Source organism: Penicillium riverlandense, assembly GCF_028828495.1.
Source record: "Penicillium riverlandense strain IBT 135883 chromosome Unknown utg000011l_segment0_segment0, whole genome shotgun sequence".
NCBI classification, from domain to species: domain Eukaryota; kingdom Fungi; phylum Ascomycota; class Eurotiomycetes; order Eurotiales; family Aspergillaceae; genus Penicillium; species Penicillium riverlandense.
The window spans coordinates 1,337,576-1,359,124 of record NW_026643201.1 but is presented as its reverse complement, the minus strand read 5'-3'; the positions used below and the strand labels follow the sequence as shown (position 1 = coordinate 1,359,124).

Here is a 21,549-nt window from a genome sequence, read left to right as displayed (position 1 = left end):
CAGGGGAGCGATCCGTCACACTAAGACAGGGAATCACATTAGCTAGCTACAAGGACGACACGGAAAATGAAAGCCAAAACCGGAGCCCAAACCAACCTTTTGTTTCCGGGCATGACACTCCGAGCAGGCCTTGGCAATCCGGCCCCGTCGGCGGGGACCAGGCCGAAATGGTCGATATTCGGATCTAGTTACCTGTCGGAGGTAGACGTCGGTGGCGTCACAGTCTACGGTTTCTGCTTGAGTGGGAAACGGTTCTTGTAAAACCCACTGCATGGCCATCTCGCAGGGTTGTCCTATGGGGCGCTAGTCAAACTTCCCGGGCATATGGAGTCAGTGTGTCTCCGTTTTTGCCGACGGGTCGACTTTTGGATGTCAAGAGTCGCGTAGTGGAAAACTGGCTTTCTTTAATGTTTGGCCGACCATGCATGGGAAACCAGATGCTATCGGCAATTTGACATGTGGTCTGGTCCCGTGATCGCCTGGTGGCTAAGAGCGAAGGGTTGATGGGGCGGTATTTTCGGACAATTCAGCCGTCGGACAAATCACTTCTTCTCCTACTCGTTCAAAGGTTCCTAGGTTCCATTCATAGGCTTCGCCGAGGTCGCTGTCGCATTCATGTAATCCGATTAGCAAGGCATTTAAGGGTTAATAAATCTAACTTGCTAGTGAGACAGAATCGCCCAGATGATTCTCTCGTGTCTGCTGTTGGTAGTTGAAAGAACTACCAGTTCAGCATTTCCCCCTTTGTTTCACTGCCTCGTCACGCCCTGCAAAAGTGCCTTCTTATTAAATCCATCGATATCTTCAGGATGCCTGATCAGTCCAATATCGCTCTCGAGGCGGAACAGAAGGCCTTTGACGAGACGGCGCGGGCCATTGAAGAGTGGTGGAGCACACCCCGGCAGCGACATATTAAGAGGCCGTACTCGGCCCGGGCCATCGCCGCGTTGCGTGGCTCCGAAACTGTACCCTGCGTCTCCTCCCCGGCAGCATTGAAGCTCTGGGCTATGCTGTGCGAACACCGTCGAAATGGCACCGCCGAGATGACCTTTGGCGCGACCGACCCCGTGGCCGTGAGCCAGATGGCCAAGCACATGCGGACCGTCTACGTGTCTGGCGGCCTTTGTGGTTTCAGCGAAAATAACTACCCGGGCATGGATCACGCCGACTATGTGAGTTGAGATGCCGCCTCAGCTGGGCCAGCCATAGGCACTATAGCCAGCTAACAACGGTGCGTCGCCGACGGCAGCCCTGGGACACAGTGCCCAAAGTTGTAGATAAGATCTTCAGGTCTGAGCTCTGGCACGACCAGAGACAATACCAGTTCCGCATGAGCCACAGGCTTCAAGATCGCAGCGTACTCGAAAAGTGGGACTACCTGATGCCTATCATTGCGGACGGTGACATGGGTTTCGGATCTCTGACAACCACCCTCAAATCTACGAAGGCGCTTGCAGAGTTCGGAGCCGCCGGCATTCACATAGACGACCTTGCAATTGGCCTCAAGAAGTTCACCATTGGACAGGGGAGAACTATCGTGCCAACCTCCGAGTACGTTGACCGCGTTAAGGCTATGCGCCTCCAGCTGGACATCATGGGTGCCGAGACGCTCATCTTTGCCCGCTGCGACACGGATCACGCCGACTACATAACATCTGTGGTGGACCCGCGGGATCATGAGTACGTTTTGGGGGCTACAAGGGACGTCAGGCCTCTTCAGCAAGTCGTGAGTGACGCCATCGCGGCCGGAGAGAGTGTCCTCGATGCAAGGTCCCAGTGGATTGCTTCTGCGGGACTGAAGACCTTCGATGAAACGGTCCAGGCCGTGGCCACCGAGGCCCAATTCGATGCGTACAAGCTCGACTCTCGCGTCAGTTACGGTTCGTCTCTCCGTCAGCGTCGGGAGGCTGCAAGGGATGTCACAGGAGCCGATGTCACGTTCGACTGGGAGCTCCCGCGCTCTTCAAATGGCCAGTACATGTTTCGCCAAACCGTAAAGACCATTGTCGAACGCGCCCTCCTCGTCGCCCCCTTGAGCGACCTTTCCTGGTCGAGAATGGACAGCCCCAACTACCACGATATAAAGGAGTATCACGAAACGATGCTATCTTATCTGCCCAGCCGCATGTTTGCCTTTGCCTGGGGAGGCGAGTGGTCGTTCCCCCAGTCGGCTGGATGGACACCTGAGCGGCGTAAGAATGCATCAGCCATCATGGCCAAGGACTTTGGCGTCGTCTGGCAGGTTCAGCCCATGTACATGATTCAGGGTGTCAACATGGAAATTGAAAGGTCTGCAGATATGTGGACAAGTGAAGGCATTGGCGGGTACTACGAGAAGATTCAGGCGGCGGCTATTTCAAGGAAGCCGTTCAAGGTAGATGGGTACGAGAAGATGAGCTGGTGTGGTGGATCTCTTAGTGATGCATTTTTTGCGGCCGTGGCGGGGGAGGAAATCTCACAGATATAAAAAATCGTGGGATACCGTGGTGGAGGATATTTAGAAGGGCGATGTTCGGAGGTAACGTTGCACATCAACTGCCGACTTAATTTTTGTAGCTATCTTTCATTCCCACCCATATCGGGCTATACCAAGGGAGATAGATTCATGGCACTATCCGTGAAAGGACCATTACACTACTCCCGAAAGTCGCACCTTAGTAGCCACAAATAAAAGGTCAACTCACGTTATCTGTATGCATTGTCGTGTAAGTCAAATCTTGACGGGCTTCATCAGGGGGCGCGAACTAGTACCCGCCTCCAAATGTCAGGCCCTCACCGCTCTCGCTGGTGAGGGCCTTCCACAGTCTAATCATATTTCAGTCTAATGATAATTTTCCCTTCCCCCCCAACTTCTACCTATTATTTCCAACCACCACGATGTCAGAAAATTCTAGCGATAGTGAGGATCGAATGAGTAATGCCTTACAAGCATACCATGATCGTGGCAAGCCAAAAATTGCGCAATTGGCTCGGGAATTTCGCGTTCCGTACCAGAGGCTTTTAGGACGCGTACAGGGTCGCGTTTCTCGTTCGGCTCGCCCTGGCCCAAATAAAGTGCTTGACAAATCCCAAGAGCAGGCATTGATAGACTGGGTGACCCTTCTTGATAATGCAAATGCGTCATTGACCGCACAAGAGGTTGAGGCGACTGCAAATGAGATTTTGTTGCGAGGTGGTTCCGACCGACGCGTCAGCAAAAACTAGGCCTATCGCTTCCTTAAACGCCTCCCCCCGATTTCGAGCATATCGTTAAAAAACCAATGGAAGCGGAGCGAATGGATGCAGAGAGATTACCAACAATAATTGAGTGGTTTCATAAAGTAGAGGGGATCGTACGCGACTACAAAGTTGGACCAAAGAATATCTATAATTTCGACGAGACGGGCTTCCAACTTGGCCAGGGAAAATCACAGCGAGTTGTTACAAGGCATAAGCAAGCAAAAAACATTCCGACTGGTGGGATAGGCGAATTAGTGACAGCTACTGAATGTATCGCAGCAGACGGATGGGTAATGGCACCAATGATTCTATTCGCGGGTTTAGTGCATCTTGAGGATTGGTATCGTGACCAGCCAGATTTACCAGATGATTATATCATTGGCACGTCGCCAACAGGGTGGAATAATGAGGTAAGCGCTTACTACTCTATTAATTGATTGATTAATTGATTGATTAATTGATTGATTAATTGATTGATTAATGGATTAGGTGCGCGCATATCAATGGCTCCTACATTTTGACGAGCATACAAAACTACGACTTCCTCGTCGTACAGACTATCGATTATTATTTCTTGATGGGCATGAGTCCCATAGGAAGTACGATTTCATAAACTATTGCTCAAAGAATCGGATTATCCTATACTGCTTCCCCCTAAACTTACCCATCGACTTCAACCACTCGATTCGAAGCCCTTTCAGGCCTACAAGCACTACTATAAGGTTGAAAATAATCAGACGAAGCTATAGGGAGGTTCAGTCTCAAGCAAAGCAGATTTTCTACGGTCTATTCACTAGATTCGGATGAAGACTTTCAAAGAATCGACCGTCCGGCATTCATTTAAGCACTGTGGGCTTTGGCCCTTCGATCCTGAGGTTATTTGCAAAGATCTTCGACCAGACGTGCTAGACCTAGTTATCTATGATGAAGGCAAAGAATACAGGCTTCCAGAATGGGATTTTAGCCATAGTCGGCCAGTTCAGGAGGTAGGGGGGAAAGGGGAGGGGGGAAGGGGACGATTCACAAAATACAACTCCACCCCTAGCATCAAGTTCTACAATCAATTCGCCACCAAAAACGCTTACAAAACTACGGGAAAAAATTACTAAGGCAAGAGAGCGCTTCCTAGATAGTCCAACAAGCGATTTTTCGAAGTTACAGCGTCGTTTGGAGGCAATTTTTGAGGGTAGTCTTACCCAAGCGGAAATGGCAGCCCAGGCATCTGCTGGGCTCACCAGGTTATTTAACAACCAGCAGCAGGCCAATACCCCTAAATCTAGGCGACAGGTTAGTAAAGGGGGTGTTCTCGCTGTCAGGGACTCCAATACTATGATTAGGTCAAGGGATATTGCAGAGGCAGCTAAACAAACTCGGAAGTGGGCGCGGGAGGCGAAACAGCAGCGGGATGAATGGGCTCGCCAGGACCAAATTAGGAAGCAGGAAAATCGGAGAAGAGAGAGGGAGCTTAGTTGAGTGACTGGAGATGACGGCCAGCCACTTTATTGTGTAGACAGACAGGGGATGGCGCTGTAAATAGCATCAAAAGTTGGTAGGTAGGGAAATAATTATCATTAGACTGAAATATGATTAGACTGTGGAAGGCCCTCACCAGCGAGAGCGGTGAGGGCCTGACATTTGGAGGCGGGTATTGAGAGATTTTCGTAAGCTCAAATCACGATAAGAATTTGGACCCTTCAAGCTTAAGTCTTGGAGACATGCAGAGATAGAGCAGCTCGATCGAACCGACCCCAAGTTCTAACTCGCCGCTTACCTTATTTTGACACTCCTATTGTTATAGACCCAGTGATCGGTTGCAGCCCCACTTTGCCGGCCGAGGTCTCTCTGAGCTGGTAGCATAGCTCGTGACTATGGTCTTCGCGCAGGTGAATTGCGCGAAGACTAATCGATAACACCTGTACATCTCGCTGACGGGTGAAGGGCACGACGTACGGCGCCTTTGAGCCGAATACATGCTAGATAGTTGTGCGTAAGTTGGAAAGGAGTCTCTATGAAGGGACCTGTGTGGCTTCCTGCCTCCGGCGCTTAAACACAATAATAATATAATAATAATAGAGCAAGTGACTCTAATGCAAAGACTATTCATTTCCACCTGTTAAACCAAACACCAGTTCAGCTTATGTACAAGCTCCAGTTGGTCTTACCCCTAGTTTCCCTCCCCCTAAATCAAACAACTTAGCAGCTTTAAGGACACCTAAGTCATCGAAGCGTCGACCGATAATTTGCATGCCTACGGGTAATTTGTAGCCACCATGTGTTGACGTAGCCCAACCACAGGGAACCGACAGGGCCGGATGGCCCGACGCATTGAATGGAGAGGTGTTGTTTGTTGAACCGACCGCTAGTCTGAGCATCTTCTCTACGGTACTTGGAGATGTGGGGTCAGCTGCTCCAGAAGAAGAATCTTCTATGTCCGGTAGCGGTGGCGCAACTGTGGGCGTCGTCGGCGTAATAAGGACATCGAATCTTCCAAGGGCATCATCATACGCAGCTCGAAGCTCTAACACGTGGCGATGAGCCTTCCTCTGGGCGGACAATGGTATGACATCCTCTAGCATGGTTTCGCCAAGCATAGTCAGGATAACAGCCGGGTTATGGCGGGATAGAACGTCGTACATCTCTTGGTTAGGCGGCCAGATGGGCGTGAGATGCGGCAAATCGTGCGTTAATGAATCAGTGGCACGCCCACCAAAGGCGTGAGAAGCCATTTGGTTACGCACTGCAGCTGTCCAGATCGCAGCGCCGAGAGAGTGTATAGGGATAGATACTTCAGATACCTCAGCTCCCTGGGCAGTAAAGTGCTCCATGGCTGCGGCTCGAACAGTCTCAGCAACCTCTTCGGACATGCCAGGGAGCTGGAATCCCTCGATGATCAACCCTACACGGAGTGGCGGCTCGACGGTCCCAGAGCGAGCAGAGCAATGTTTCGACCGCGCTGTTTGCGTGGCAAAGGACGCCAACTCGTCGTGGTACTGTTTTACATTATCTCTCAAGGGGCTTTCTGGGTTCATACGTTCGTCGAGGCCGTCATAACCAGCGAGGACGGTCAACAATAGAGCAATATCCTCAAGGTTGGTTGCCAGGGGTCCAGCGTGATCAATCATAGGAAGCAATCCGGCGATACCAGTATACGGCACCAGGCCGTACGTAGGTTTGAGGCCGTAGATGCCGCAGTACGAGGCCGGCACCCGTATCGAGCCCGCTTGGTCGCCCCCAATAGCCAATTCAACGTCTGGCCCTGAGCCCTCTAGGTTCTTCGCTCCAGCCGCGCGAGCGACCTTAAGAGCCACAAGGGCAGCAGAGCCACTGCTGCTTCCGCCACTGTTAAAGCCTTGTTGCCAAGGATTATGAACCGGTCCAGACATAGAGGTGTACGACATAGGCGAGAAGGAATAGTTCTCGCATGTTGTTGTCCCTGTTAAAGTGGCTCCCGCCAATAGTAGCCTTCGAACAATAGTTGCATCGATTTGGGAACACTGATACTCGCTCTTTCCTGAGACGAAGCTAGGAAGCGTGCCTAGGGTCTGAGGGATACAGCCAACGGCAATCGTGTCTTTAAGAGCAATAGAGCGGTTCTCTAGCAGTCGCGTCTCCGGCACTGTGGCACGGAGGCTAAAGACATGGCACCAAGCAGATAGTCCATTGCTGTTCGGTTCTGGCTTGCTATACTGGCGTGGACCTCCAAACGTGGGCACTATCTCTAACCGCGGGTCGATGTAATCAGGCAATAATTCCACCTGTTTTGCGACAGCGTACGAAGACCGAAGACCGAGCAGGTAAGCGTCCTCGTGGAGAGGTGAGATAGCAAACCCGCTACGATGTGCAACTTTATGCAGCAACTCGCGTGAGACTACCGAATCTTGCCTGGATTTGTGCGAAGTCAGCAAGGGTACCAATGAGAACACTGTTGTTGCTATTATACCATGATGCGAACCCAGTGGGCTCAAACAGCGAAGCCAGAGACATGTTTTGCTTTTACCCTGGCACGTTGGCCCGGTTTAGACGTGATTTCAAGTGGACTTGAGAGTTGATGAATAGGATTGTCCTGTAAATGGATAGGACATATTAGATTCAAGCATGTTTCAAGAGACACGGTTGTTGATCAAACACCACATTAGAAACCTTTATTAACCATTCTTGTCCGATATCGCTCTAAGCTCAAGTATACTCACCTTAACCTGGAATAATGGGTGGGCCATGGGCCCCGCGGGGTTTTCTCCGACCATTGGCAAAAGTACGTCTGGCATTCCCGAGCTGGAGATCATTGCCAATGACGAGCAGCTTCATTCCGCGTATATTGCCGACTATCTGTAGTTTTGACAAGCCCGAGGCGGCAGTAATATCTCGAGAATACAAATCGTAGGCTTAAAAATAACCTCAACCAGAAACCCAATCATGTGCAAAAACCAGCCATATGGAGTGACAAAAAGCACTGTACTAGAACGGGCTCACACGATGGTAGAGTGGAAGAAAATCCAAGACAGGCCGATACACTAATAGAACCATAGGCGAGCTATATGAAGAAATCTGGGAATAATTAGAGAACACTGCATGGCCTGTTAACGTGGATAGCGAAACAGCGGTAGTACCACGTCGGGAAATGGCCAACTCTAGCTTTTGCCGATCAAGAAAAGCCGCTTCCAATTTCCCGACAGATACACGCCATCAGGCCGAAAAGTGTTGCTATCAGCTCAATTTCATTGCCTACTTTCTAGAACTCGCACTAGCTGGCTTTGTCCCATTTCCCACGAAGCACAGAGTACTTACTTGGACAACTCGGTTAATCCAAGAATCCTTACCCCACCGCCGCAGAGGTACCACCGTCTACATTTCAAGATGCTCTCGTCAGCTCTCGTCATCCATCGCTTTAAAACGGTCTTCTGAGAAAAGGGAGTTGCTACAACGAATATCGGCTTAAAATGCGACCTTCCTCTGCCATCGCAGATTCACCCCGCAAAAAGGTAGGCATCAAGGCCATCTTTTCCGACTGCATGGGCAGTTGCCTACGTTAGCACACTAGCATCATAATGCATTCCTCGCTATGCTCTGTAAATAGCATAAATCAGACCTCGCTTTAGAGTGGCGCGATGCCCTCTTCGATGCAATCCGCAGCCTTCCAGTACTATGCGCTAAGCTTTAATGAATTCGGATACTTTCTCTTAAGGCATGTCAGGCTAGGCAAGCTATGAATGCGCGTCGATTACGGTGTAATGAGTTCTGTACCACTTTAGTTTATCGATTTGAGCTTCGTGTTGTTTTTCATGACTGGAGAAAGTCAGCAGAACAGTGACAATAGCGTGGCAGCAAGATAGCCAGAAAAAAGCCGGAATTAGGGGCTCGGTTGCGGGGATTTAGTGACGGTGTGGGGTCCCTGGGAGGCTTGTCCTTATTGGACGCGCCCGTTCAGTACGTAATGACCCCGCAAGATGCAGCCCTGGGGAAGGTTTTGGAAAGTCTCGAGCGAACATTACAGATTTCAACATGAGTGATATACCGGATTCTGAAGGGCCACGGAACGGATTGATCGCTTGAAACTACCGCCTTTTTAGTCTCTGAAATTCAAAGAAACCCTTGTTCGCAGAACCACTTTCCACCCATATCGATGTGGCGATGCAGACTCCACCCCGGACATCTTTGCCACATGGCCAAAGCCCAACTTCCTCAATCATGTGACTCATGGGCATGCAGTTATTGCTGCGAATATAGTCATCTGTAACTTGGGCACGAAGTCAGTGAGTCTTCGCGTTTATACGCGAACTCGCATTACCCATTCTCCGAGCTTGGATGATGCGTTTTCTGTTCTTGGGTTGGTAAGCTTCTCTCTCTTTTACTCTTCTGTCCTCTCATGTACTGACTAATTGGATCAAGGGAACAGCTATTGTCATGTTCACAGTCTAGTGTATCTCAATTGAGCACTTTGGCTGGAACCGACACATTTGGGATATCCCTTTTCCAGCGATTACGGATGGGATGAGACTGAATCTTATTTCGATGCTTCTCTTCGGCTTCTCCTCGACATTTATTCGGATATCATTACTATGGTTCTTCCTACTCCTGCTCGGTCCTTGTGTCAGAACGGATATCCGGGTCTGGAAATATTTCTTGGTCATAGCTATTGTTCTGGTATCAGCTCTGGCAATTATCTTCGTGCTCCTATTGCTGGTCCAGTGCATGGAAGTTCCTACTTTGACCCTGCACACTGTATTCTCCCATTCATTTCTAATTTATGACAACATGAATCAGCCCCATACGCGAGCGTGAGATATTTATCCAACCTATCATTTACCAATGCTTGAGTGAACCCTCCATTCTTCTAGCAGCTAACTTGCAAAACATTTTCACTGATTCCCTAGCAGTGTTAACGCCCATCCCAGTCATGTGCCGACTCAAGGTCTCTAGGCGCAAGCGTCTCATCGTGGTTGGCCTGTTTAGCCTCAGACTCGGTGCTCTAGCTACTGGAATCTACCGCACTATTTATATGCATAGTCTCCATCGCGGACGTGGACCTTAGTTGGCATACAACGACGGCTTTTATCACCTCTACTGTTGAACTGGGTCTAGGCATAGTGAGTTCCTCACATTTCCGTATTCCTCCATTTTTATCACATATCCCCCTTTTTTCATTCTTTTCTTTCTTCTCCTTTTTTTTCGTGCATGAATGTTGAACTATGAGTTTTGTGTTAATGAAGACGCAGATTGGGAACTGTGCCCCTGCATTCACCCCTTCTTGGTCACTGTACTGCCAGGATTGGTAAAGTCCTCTGCGGTGCCAACTGCGCCGCCTGGTGATACCATTGCAAGTTATCAATATAGACCTCGAGGACTGCCATCGTACCATGACGAACTGTATGCTTTAGTTGGCGCCCTCCTCTTGGTGGAACGGAGAGAATTCAACACGATGGATCCGCTAAGTTCCGGGATTTGAGCAGTCAAAGACCTTCTCTCCCCAGTCATTCTCGACACTAGAGCCATCGGTCTCCCACCAGTCGAGTTTGGTTTCCACAGAAAAACGGGTTCGAGTCGCACAATAGGACACATAATTTAGGTCGGATATAAATAATTCCATTCAGCTAAGGTCTAAAAGTTCATATTTTCTGAACACTTTCAGAAACTCTTGTGCCTCCAAAGGAAGGCAGGCATCCTTTCGCTTGCAGTTTGTTGGTCTTTCTGATAAATCCGGTTAGAATCGCGTAGTGCAGTCCACTTTTAATGGTTATTACGGTATGTACCGGCTATTGAAACTGTACCATCTAGCAGAGATGCCCTACTTACTATTCCGCGGCCTTCCTCAGGTTATAAAATTACTAAGCTTTCCAGTCCCCACTCGTACCCTCCGTAGTTGGTTTAAACTTTGGCCGTCACCCCTTATTGATGCGGGGGTGCTCGGATTCCTGCCGAGCAAACTTCCTAGTATTATTTTGTTATTTGTGCCATTTCTTGTTTTTTCTTTTTCTTTTTCCCCAACTTTTCTGAGGTCCACCATGAGCGAATTAATCAAAGCTGATCTCGAACATCTGGAGAAGAACGGAGAAGAGTCAAACGACAAAATTGCCATTGAGATTGATGCCGGTGTTTATTATGAGATAAATGAGACCCAAATCGATGTGGATATCGTCACGCTGGAGGAAGAGTTGGTGAGAAGCGGCAAGGAGCCGTATCTTTTAGGTCGACTCATTAAGAATCCAAACGTGTTTATCTGGATTTTAGCACTGCTTGCCAGTACCTCGGGTTTCTTGTTTGGAGTTGATCAATCACTTATCTCCGGGGCGTCAATTTACCTTCCATCAGGCTTGAATCTTAACGATTCGGAGATGTCTATGGTTGTGGGGTTTACTCCTTTAGGGGCCATTTTCGGTGCGTTGCTTATTATGCCCGTCAATGAAGCAATTGGGAGGAAATACACAATCGTTTGCTCGGCACTTTTGTTCACAGCAGGTGCGATTCTCGAAGCTGCGGCAAAGTCGTTTGTTGTCTTGTTGGTGGGCCGAATGATTCTTGGGTCTGCCTTAGGGTTGGTGTCAGGTACTGTGCCCGCCTATGTTGCCGAGAATTGTGCAATCAAGTGGAGAGGTGGATTGGTTACCCTATACCAATGCATGGTAGCATTTGGAGTGATGTGTGGCTACGTTACTGCTGCTGTTTTCGATGGGGTCAAGGGCAACTGGAGATATATGTTGGGTAGTTCGGTTGTGTATTCAACAGTTTTATTCTTTGGCATGCTATTAATGCCTGAAAGTTCCCGGTGGTTGATGCAGAAAGGCAGGAAACTGGATGCCTATCAAGTGTGGAAGACTGCCCGAGGATTTGAGACACTTGATGAACGCAGGGAGTTCTTCATTATGGAAAGAGTCATCCTTTACGAAAAGGACATGGCAAAGGGACGATGTGTCGCTCTGGATCTGTTTACGCGTCCTCGCTGCCTTCGAGCAATGACCATCGCAGTCAGCTACCAGTTTTTGGGTCAACAATTATCAGGAATCAACTCGATTGAATACTACCAAGCAACTTTGATGGAAGCCACTGGGCTGAGTCCTCAGAATGCGGTATATTCAAGTCTGATTGGCGGCGGTGCAATGTTTCTCTCGACAATACCGGTCATTTTCTTGATCGATCGACTGGGTCGACGAACAATGGCTCTCACATTCATCCCTGGAGTCTGTGCAGGACTGTTTATCACCGGATTTTCTTTCATGGCAACTAGCTTGGGAACACGGATGGGCATCTACCTCACCGGCATGATCTTGTTTACAGCCTTCTGGTCTCTTGCTGTCGGAGCCGGGCCTTGGGTTGTTGCCAGTGAGGTATATCCTTCTTATCTGCGAAGTTATGGAGTCAGTATAGCAGCGTTGAGTGACTGGCTTGGAACTTTCATCACAACTTATCCGTTCCAACAGATGTCGGTGGCCATGACGCCGACAGGAGTATTTGCCGGATTCTACTGTGGATTAACAGTCCTGATTGGCTTGATTATATTGCTGTTCATGCCCGAAACAAAGAATCTATCGCTCGAGGCAATCAACCAGGTGTTTGAGATGTCTGCACCGGAGATCATGAGAATGAACATGAATAACTTGAAGGTGACTTGGAGTGACTTGATGCACCTCAGGTTCAAGAAGGTTTGGGCATATCAGTAGCTTGGATACCCTGGTGTCGCCTAACGTTTCTCAACCATGAAAGACATGAAGTCAAAGGGTATTAGAAGTGGCCGATTGGGAGATAATTTTGTTTTGATATTGTTCTATTTGATACGCCCTGTTGCTGCGTCGTGGTCTATTTAGGTGTAGATTTGGCAACGTTGCCATGCCGCAATATAGTAAATGCTTTCAACTTAGGTTCCGAGTGCAGGACTTAGCCATCCACTCGTTATAACAAAGAGCTTTTCAGGTTTCTCATTAACCCACGTTCTTAACCCTTCGACGCTTTTCTACACGCATGTCCATCTCCATGCGATCCCTTAAATACAACCGTAATTATTATTCCATACACCCCATGAAATCACCAACGTTAAGCCGCGTATCACACCTCATTAAACCACGGGCCATCAAGCTTCACAATATATTTCTGCTGGAACCTGTCTCGCACGCTTGATTTTCTCGAAGGATGGGCAGATGCTGGCGTCGCCATTGATGGATCGCACAGTACGGTTCTGGGTCTCAACCACCGGAAGTGCCTGCAGACAGCTGCACATAATCTCACGTCGCTGCTCGCTCACTGAGAATAGCATGGCCTAAGTACATGACCTGGGCCATCACCCAGCGTCCGCTGATCCGCTGATCGATCAATAAGTACTACTGAGAGCTCACTGGGCGCTCAGCCCGTGCTGTGAAATACTCAGGGCTTTAGGGCTTTAGATGCCCATTGCCATTAGAGTATAGGTGCGACTCCGCGTTGCTACTAGAGTATAGGCCTTTTACACGATCCGTTGGCTCACTGTGCTTGTTGTTCTGCAGTCATGCTAGCTTGTAACATAACCTCATCTTGACCTAAATTTGCCTCGAACTCCGGTCTGACTTCGTCAATAGAATCAACATTTGACTTCTTTGAATCCTTACTGGAAAGGCACTCAATTTCCACTCCGTTGCCAGGACATCACCAGGAGTATACCATCGACATTACAGCATCGAGAGGAAGCATCAATTTGACAGCATCAACTAGGACTACATATAGGACAACGCCAACAAGGAGCATCGACAGGCTAACATAAACAGGATACCATACAGGAGGTACCGTCAGGTGGTATCAACAGGCAAACACATCGGGCAAATGAATGATGATACTACTACTACTACTACTACTACTACTACTACTACTACTACTACTACTACTACTACTACTACTACTACTACTACTACTACTACTACTACTACTACTACTACTACTACTATTTACTGAATAAATGGTAACCAATTCACTGCTCATGTTCCTGTTCATGGAATAATTCAAATAACAGCCTATGGTAGTAGTATAAGTGCAAATCAGTGAACCTCAAAATGAATTGTCTGCTGTATCACATTCGGCTGGTTCACTAATCCCTCCGTACTTTCGGTATCGTCCTTTAATGACTCGCGCCATCCACTAGTCACTTGTACGGACATTCCAGGGCTGAGAGGTTCTATGGGGAAATCTCGATTGAAGGATTTTCTCACGGATGAGACATTGCGCTTATTGCTTGCCGACCGGCCATCGACAAAATCCTCATGAATGGTGAATGCGTGGACGCTGGGCTGGAGTTCAACAACGAGGCGCCCGAGTGATGGGATGGTAGTGGTGATGATACTCAAATTCATCATAACTCTACGAGAGCATATCGTCAGTCGTCCATATACCATTGTGAATATAAGCTTAGTGTATGCTCAGATGGACACTTACTGATCCCAAATTGTGGAGTTAGTATTTTCCCCTTGAGTTCGCATTGGGTCAGATAACGTTCGTAAGCCTCAAACAGAAAGGCTACTCACATGGGATATCAGACGAACTGAGCATGGTGGCAGTATAATGGACTTCAATTCCTGTCGCCACGCAGACCCTATTGATTGTTAATGTCGGTGGCTGGAAGTTGTGAGACCTTTTCGTCTTACAAAATTCTACTGGCGAGGAGTGCCATTATATGTTCAACGCTGCAATGGCTCGGAAAAGCGCGGTCTGCGAGTGGCCCCAGTAGCCATACGGTCAGCGCGCCAATCCAAGAAGATGAAAGGGCCAAGTCTCACCTGATCGATACAGTGGTCTGGCAGATTCCACTTCCAGGGTGCGGACACAGTGCATCGCAGAGCTAATGCTATGATAGATGCTAAGCCCCATGCAAGAATGACTACCATTAAAGCCTGGTTTGTTCGTGAATATCGGCGTGATGTCATCAAATTCTTGAACAGTAACCCCAAGGAGAGCTTGCTTAAAGCTGTCGTCGCGATCAGGAGAATCTGTGCTGAATACTCATACTGCGATCTGGATTAGCATACGGTTTAAATAAAGCCTGGCTTAATTTCGCCTTTGTTTATTACAAACCTTTAGATACAGCGACAGCTGGTGGTTCCCTATGGTGGATAGCTTGCGACCGAGTCCATTAGAAATGGCAAGCTGAACGAGTATGCTCTGCAGGATTCCTAATAACTATTGAGACGCAAGGCATCGTATTAGCAGGCCAGATTAAGCACAATAGACAATCCGGGATATTAGGAGAAGTCCAGTCAACACATACTGTAGCAACTGCTAGCAAGATGTCATCGGAATGGATAACGCGTCCGATGAACCACCGCGTGAACAGACGAGCGACAACAATAACGATTGTCAGAGCTAGTAGTGTGTATAGTGTAACAGCAGCATATCCACCATGATCATCGTCAGTGATCTGGAAGAGAGGAGGTAGCGTGCCAGCCATAGCACCATACGAGGATAGAGCCTGCACTGAGAGGCTAGGAAATTGGCAAGAAATGAAAATGGATGGCAGATCGCAGATCGTAGATCGCATGTATATGATGGCTCGTATCCTTATCCAGAGTAGTCAAATTGTGGCATATTGCGCTATGCCCCTGAACCCCTCATATCGCGATTCTCACCCATATACACATCGATTGGCGGCGTGCGGCTCGAACACGCATTTTATTTTTTAAGTTAATGTATTTTGTTTTGTCCTTTCGATGTGTTCTGAGTTTGCGCCCGTGGTGATTCTTATTGGTTGAGACCGAATGCTTCCATAACTCTTTATCGCGCAGCCTCCGTTTCTAAATTAATTTTTCGCCGGACTCCGGTCGGAGTGCGCGCAGGGGCCCTGCATCCCGCTAACTCAAGCCCATGGTTCTAGTTGGAATCAAGCACAGATTATTAACTTTCAATTTCGCTTATTCCTGCCGACTCCGGCTGCAGTACCTTTTCTACGGGCTGAAGCTGAAACGCGCGTTTTTGGGAGCAACAGACCCTGATAGCTCTGGGACCTAGCTTATTACAAGGTAGGCTAGGTTTTCCACGCCCAATCTATCAGTATTCATTGAATTGGTAAGCTTATAATGGCAAGGTATGTTCGTATTCACTGCTAGAATCAGTGGAATACGTGTAAATGTCGGCATGAGTGGGACCCCCCCCGGGGTATCTAGACCTGAGATTCATCAAATCATCGTATATCGTTAAATACTAATCGGAAGTGGCGCTTAACACCCATGAAATTTCAGCGAATCAGAAAGAGACCAAGTCATCTCTGTGCCTGATATTCCTTATCTTATTGAGCCACCGCCCAAATAGTCAAGAGCTCGTGCCTTGGGTCTGACACGATGCCGCCGCACCAAACTCAGAGGATTGCAAAGCTCTTTTATCCCCCAGTCAAAAGGCTTTTTTTGTCCGCATATATTGGCGCCTGGAGCGGAGTGGTGTAGAAGAGAGGAAATATTTACGCTGGGCTGCACTCTGGCTTCCAAGACAGAAAACGGTGGCCTTTGGAAGTGACGTTCCGATTTACATGGCCTCGGGCTGAGAAGCTCTAACTACGCCATGTCGAGCGAAGTTGAAATGCAACGCCTGGGCGTCAAGTCCTCTACCAACCTCAACGTCTTTGAACATCAATCACACAGCCGTACAGGCTCTAATGGGAGTTTTCATGGCGGGGTTTCCACATCCAGGTCCAGTAGGAAGCATTTGGAGGTATTGTTTCTTGCCCCGCCGACGATCAATATTAGAGGGAGGGAATTATACGCTTTGACTGACAAGATGTGCGACTCTAGAGAAGTTTTGGATCACTATCGATCCTCTCCCTGTCGGTCACTTTGCTCTCCTCATGGGAATCCATTGCTAAGTGAGCACCCACGCCGAAGTTTGTCGTTCTCACCGCGCGAGCTGACTATCGCTCCAGTTCGTTTGAGGAGGGACTTGTTAACGGTGGGCCGGCTGGCCTTGTCTGGGGCATGGTGTTGTCAATAACCGGGACGATGGCGATGGCGCTATCGCTGGCCGAGCTGGCGTCCATGTGTCCGCTGGCGGGAGCACAGTACCACTGGACGGCTTTACTGGCACCCCCGCGGATTCGAGCATTCAGTACTTGGATGCAGGGGTGGATCACCGTTTTCGGATGGCAAACAGCAGTGGCAAGTATTTGCTACCTGATAGCAACGCAGATTCAGGGAATGGTTATGCTGAACAATTCGAGCTATGTGCCTCAACAATGGCATGGGACGCTCATTATGTGGGCTATCGTTGTCTTCTCCACCTTCGTTAACATCTACGGGATCAAGGCCATGCCCGCTCTGCAGATGCTCGGAGGTATCATGCACATCACATTCTTTATCGCTATTGTCATCCCGATGCTCCTTCTCGCTCGTCGTAGCACCTCGGAATTTGTCTTCACGGAGTTGCTGACGACGGAGCAAGGATGGCAGTCACCTGGCGTTGCCTGGTGTCTAGGAATGTTGACCGTCACCTATTGCTTCATCGGTAAGTGAACCCTGCAAACCAACCAAAGTTATCCGTCTTGTTGCGCAAGCTAAGATGGCTGACCGTCGTATCGCTGCACTCCGCTAGGTTTTGACGGTGCCATTCATATGAGTGAGGAAGTGAAAAACCCGGCAGTCGTCATCCCACGTATCTTGGTTCAGACCATCGCCATAAATGGCTTAATGGCTTTTGTCTTCCTCCTCATCGTTCTTTTCTGCATTGGCAGCGTCGACGAAGCCTTAAACCCCCCGTACATCTACCCCATAATCGGAATATTTGAGCAGGCCACCAGATCCGTTGGAGCAACCACCGCCATGCAAACAGCGATCACTCTCATTGGCATGGTATCTAACCTTGGTGTGGTTGCATCCGTCTCACGACTCACTTGGGCCTTTGCCCGCGATGGGGGACTGCCGTTCTCAGCCTATTTTGCTCATGTTGGTTCTTCCTCGATCTCTATTTAACTAATTTACTTTTGGGCCACATTGCTAACAGTAAAATCAGGTCGACCGCCAGCACCGCGTACCCAAACGTGCTATTGTATTCGTCTGCTCTGCCGTTGTCATTCTTTCCGTCATCAACGCCGCGTCAGAGACAGCGCTCAGTGCCATTCTTGCACTTTCCACCAGCTCCCTTTACGTGTCATATCTTATTCCAATTGCCATGATGATCATGCGGCGGATGGACACTGACCGCGGGCCGATCCGATTTGGGCCTTGGTCTCTAGGCCGCCATGGCATGATGATTAACATTTACTCCCTCGTCTTTGGTATCTTCGTCTGCATTTTTGTGCCCTTTCCGACGCAGATCCCAGTCACCGCCGCGAATATGAATTGGTCTGGGCCTGTTTTCCTCGGCATATGCGTATTGCTCCTTATAGACTGGGTTTTCCGGGCGAGGAAGAAGTATATAGGGCCAACGAAGTATCTACCGCACTCAGAGGACAAGGACAACACTTCTTGACCACCTATGGCCGAGATATCTTTCCACATACCCATTCTCAGATCATAATTTAGCCCAGCAGCTTGATATAATACCTGATGTTGTAGCTGTTGAGATCCTGACGTCTGATTGTCTGAGGCTCCCATCCCTTAGATGATTAATTGCGCGTTATCGTAGCAATCCGACAAGATCTCAAGGCAGCTATGCGCCCACGGAAGACTGACACTGTATGCAGTCATCAAACTCTTCGGGCCCCAACTCGAATCCAGCTCCGGGGCGGGGTTTTAGGCTTCAGCCAAGACACGTCCCCGGCTATTTCACGAGTGGCTTGTCAATGAGACTAGGAATAATCAAGGCAGCCAGTCCGGTAGCCACGACGCGCAATTTTGTACCTAGCGACGTTTACTCGGGCTACGGAATGGAGGTATTGGAGACGGCTTTTGTCTGAATATGAATCCCTATCGTCGAGGTTAAGATGGCCTCGTACATCTAATCACTATAGAGGATTTAGTGCGTTTACTAAAAGTACAACTAGACAAAAACATTGACCGACGCACGCCCCTTAGAAGCTACTAGCCATATAGTGCGCCATTTAAACTTGTTCCGCATATGGCTATACTATTGTCGGGAAAACAACTAAGTCGGGGCTATGAAAAGAAGTCTCCCACGAGGCGTAGGTATACGAAATCCTACGAAAAGCTCAAGGGTCTGCTATGCCTGTCTTCCATAGTACAATCGACCTAGCAAAAATTCATTTTCTTCACGGCGCTAGTGAGATATGCCACATGCTAGTTATGGGCTAGGGAGGCGAGATTACAACAATGATGGAACTGACGCGGCGGCTGCGCCGAGGGATTAGGACATCGAATAAGGAAATCGACGCTTTAGGGATTTTTCACGAAGATCTTTGGTGGGAGAAATATTCTTTGGAATCAGGAACTCGGACGGGTGCTAGTTATTGGCTTTCACCGCTCTACGTTGAATTGCCGGCCATCATTAAAGCGACCGGGACCGACGAAGAGACTATTGTGTCGGACAAAGTTACTAGACGCAAAGTGTTTACGTGTTGCGTGAACGAGGAACTGTGTTCATTCAGTCGATCAGCGAGTACATAATTATGAGCATGACTTTGAGCTGGCAAAATTTCTGGGGAACCCGTGAAGAATCCCCACTTCCCCGCCTCCACACTTTTACCCAACTGTTACCCACCTGCAGTTCTTTTAGCCAACTGCAGTCCTTTTAGCCAACTGCAGTCCTTTTAGCCAACTACAGTCTTTTTAGCCAACTGCAGTCCTTTTAGCCAACTGCAGTGCCCAGACCGGTAGCTACACCGGAACCCCAGAACTATAGAGCTGTCCCTGGAAACAGGCTCAGGCTCCACACGTTCAACCACCCAAGGTCACGCGGCAAAATGCACATATACGAAACGCTCCGTCATGTAGGGAAAAAGGATAAATAGTTATTTTCGCAGAATATAAATAGAGGTAGAACGGTCTCGCAATATTGACCGGCCCAGGCTTCTCTTCCAGTTACACACATCCATTCACAAGCATTTAATTCTCTTCCATCATCATGAAGGTCACTGCAGCTTTCACAGGCCTGTTGGCCACTGCACTCGCTGCCCCTGCCACCGAACCTGTTCTAGTGCCGCGAAGTGCTGGTATTAACTACGTCCAGAACTACAACGGTAACCTTGGTGACTTCACCTACAACGAGGGTGCCGGAACATTTTCCATGTACTGGGAGGATGGAGTTAGCAACGATTTCGTTGTTGGTTTGGGCTGGAGTACTGGTTCCTCTAAGTGGGTGACTATATCCTTTAACATAAGTCTAGGATCTAACGTTAATCAGGTCTATCACCTACTCTGCCTCCTACAACGCCGCTAGCTCTGGCTCCTACCTCGCTGTGTACGGCTGGATCAACTCTCCTCAGGCTGAATACTACATCGTCGAGGACTACGGCACTTACAACCCTTGCAGCTCGGCCACAAGCCTCGGTACCGTGTCCTCTGATGGAAGCACCTACCAAGTCTGCACCGACACTCGGACCAACCAGCCATCAATCACGGGAACGAGCACGTTCACGCAGTACTTCTCCGTTCGACAGAGCAAGCGCACGTCTGGAACGGTGACTGTTGCCAACCATTTCAACTTCTGGGCGCAGCATGGGTTCGCCAACAGCAACTTCAATTTTCAGGTCATGGCGGTGGAGGCATGGAGTGGTGCTGGCAGCGCCAGTGTCACGATCTCTTCTTAAGAGATGAGTGACTTAGTAGTCGAAAATCTGAAAGCCGAGCTCTCTTTCAGGTGGTGTGATGATTGGACTGGGGGTTTGGCGGTTTCAGATGTCGAGATCGTATATGGTGTGGCGGGGCGGAGCTCTCGGCGGCTGCGTTTTCAACTCGCACAGACAACCTAACTCTTGTTTTCTCCCTCTTGCTTTTTCTCGCTGCTTACTCTATCCCCCGACAACATATTGCCACATAGCCTGCAACAAGATTTTGTGGGTGTGTTGCTGTAGGCGGCTGCGTTTTTAACTCGCACAGACAATTAACACTCATTTTCTCCAATTTTGAAGTGCTTTATAATAGTATCCACCCTATATTTGATTAGAGATCGCCTTATTCCATAGACCAGCCCACTTTTTACCCCTATCCTAATTTACATTTTCTAATTACTGAACGAAATGGGGGCACATCGTAGTTAACATTCTCCCTTCACCATTCTTATCGTTTCACCACCCTCATTTTGTAGCTACCAAGGTATCATTTCTGTGATCACGTTAAAAAGACGGTATCCACCATTTACGGTAAGTATATGACTGCTGTTAGGACATAAAAAATAAGTAAATTAAGTGGAGAACTTAGAGTGATTAAAAGAGGAGGATGAAGAGAGAGTGATTAAGAGAAAGTGGTCAAAACTATAAAGATGAAGACGGGTTAACGCGGCATTAAAATTGTCTGATGTGACGCGCCTGAGCAATTTGGAGCTAGTCTGAGGGTGCTTCCGAACGCACAACTATGGTGAGCGATGTCATTCACACTACTAGCTTCCAAGTCGGCTATACACTGCCGACTTTTGAGTGCGAGTACTTCTGAACGTATTGTCTTCTGATTTTGGATGAAAAAGGAAGATTTCTTTGTTTTTCACGTCGCTTCCCAATTTGGACATGGTTTAAACATGCTTAGATGTGCACTCTGGGGATTAAGCCATAAGTTTAGGTTAATATCCTTTCTGTCGCAAAAGAAAGAAAAGAAAAGCCACGTTTGTCTATTGAAGGCATTAACAAGTTCTTGAACCCCAAAAAATTTTATAGTTTTATGGGGTGCAAATTATTGAGTGCCAAGTTCAGGGTTTTTGGACATCGGGTAGATGTAAATATGCAGGAGTTGTTGTGGGTGAAATTCTCACCCCATGGAGACACCAAACTGTCTTAGATCTCTAATGTCAACT

At 48.5% G+C, this 21,549-nt stretch overlaps 6 protein-coding genes across 6 annotated transcripts; 4 read left to right on the top strand and 2 right to left on the bottom strand.

Moving 5' to 3' along the window:
* Positions 1 to 809: 809 nt before the first annotated feature.
* Positions 810 to 2,467, top strand: N7474_011251 (isocitrate lyase; the record flags this gene model as incomplete). The annotated part of the gene is made up of 2 exons (XM_057202661.1): positions 810 to 1,172; positions 1,223 to 2,467. 2 exons carry the CDS (start codon positions 810 to 812, stop codon positions 2,465 to 2,467), a joined length of 1,608 nt encoding a protein of 535 aa, XP_057047945.1.
* Positions 2,468 to 5,354: 2,887 nt separating this feature from the next.
* N7474_011250 (amidase) lies at positions 5,355 to 7,203 on the bottom strand (the record flags this gene model as incomplete). Its single annotated transcript, XM_057202660.1, has 2 exons — positions 5,355 to 7,101; positions 7,160 to 7,203. The coding sequence occupies 2 exons, from the start codon at positions 7,201 to 7,203 to the stop codon at positions 5,355 to 5,357; spliced, it is 1,791 nt and encodes a 596-aa protein (XP_057047944.1).
* Positions 7,204 to 10,718: 3,515 nt separating this feature from the next.
* N7474_011249 (MFS sugar transporter) lies at positions 10,719 to 12,371 on the top strand (the record flags this gene model as incomplete). Its single annotated transcript, XM_057202659.1, has 1 exon — positions 10,719 to 12,371. One exon carries the CDS (start codon positions 10,719 to 10,721, stop codon positions 12,369 to 12,371), a length of 1,653 nt encoding a protein of 550 aa, XP_057047943.1.
* A 1,341-nt stretch (positions 12,372 to 13,712) lies between these two features.
* Positions 13,713 to 15,148, bottom strand: N7474_011248 (uncharacterized protein; the record flags this gene model as incomplete). The annotated part of the gene is made up of 6 exons (XM_057202658.1): positions 13,713 to 14,031; positions 14,107 to 14,137; positions 14,196 to 14,263; positions 14,614 to 14,675; positions 14,743 to 14,847; positions 14,936 to 15,148. Coding segments are annotated over 6 exons (798 nt in total), but the record flags the coding sequence as incomplete, so codon positions are not given.
* Positions 15,149 to 16,218: 1,070 nt separating this feature from the next.
* N7474_011247 (putative amino acid permease) lies at positions 16,219 to 18,117 on the top strand (the record flags this gene model as incomplete). Its single annotated transcript, XM_057202657.1, has 5 exons — positions 16,219 to 16,368; positions 16,449 to 16,519; positions 16,577 to 17,154; positions 17,242 to 17,591; positions 17,659 to 18,117. The coding sequence occupies 5 exons, from the start codon at positions 16,219 to 16,221 to the stop codon at positions 18,115 to 18,117; spliced, it is 1,608 nt and encodes a 535-aa protein (XP_057047941.1).
* Positions 18,118 to 19,668: 1,551 nt separating this feature from the next.
* N7474_011246 (glycoside hydrolase family 11 protein) lies at positions 19,669 to 20,353 on the top strand (the record flags this gene model as incomplete). The annotated part of the gene is made up of 2 exons (XM_057202656.1): positions 19,669 to 19,898; positions 19,948 to 20,353. 2 exons carry the CDS (start codon positions 19,669 to 19,671, stop codon positions 20,351 to 20,353), a joined length of 636 nt encoding a protein of 211 aa, XP_057047940.1.
* Between the last annotated feature and the right edge of the window lie 1,196 nt (positions 20,354 to 21,549).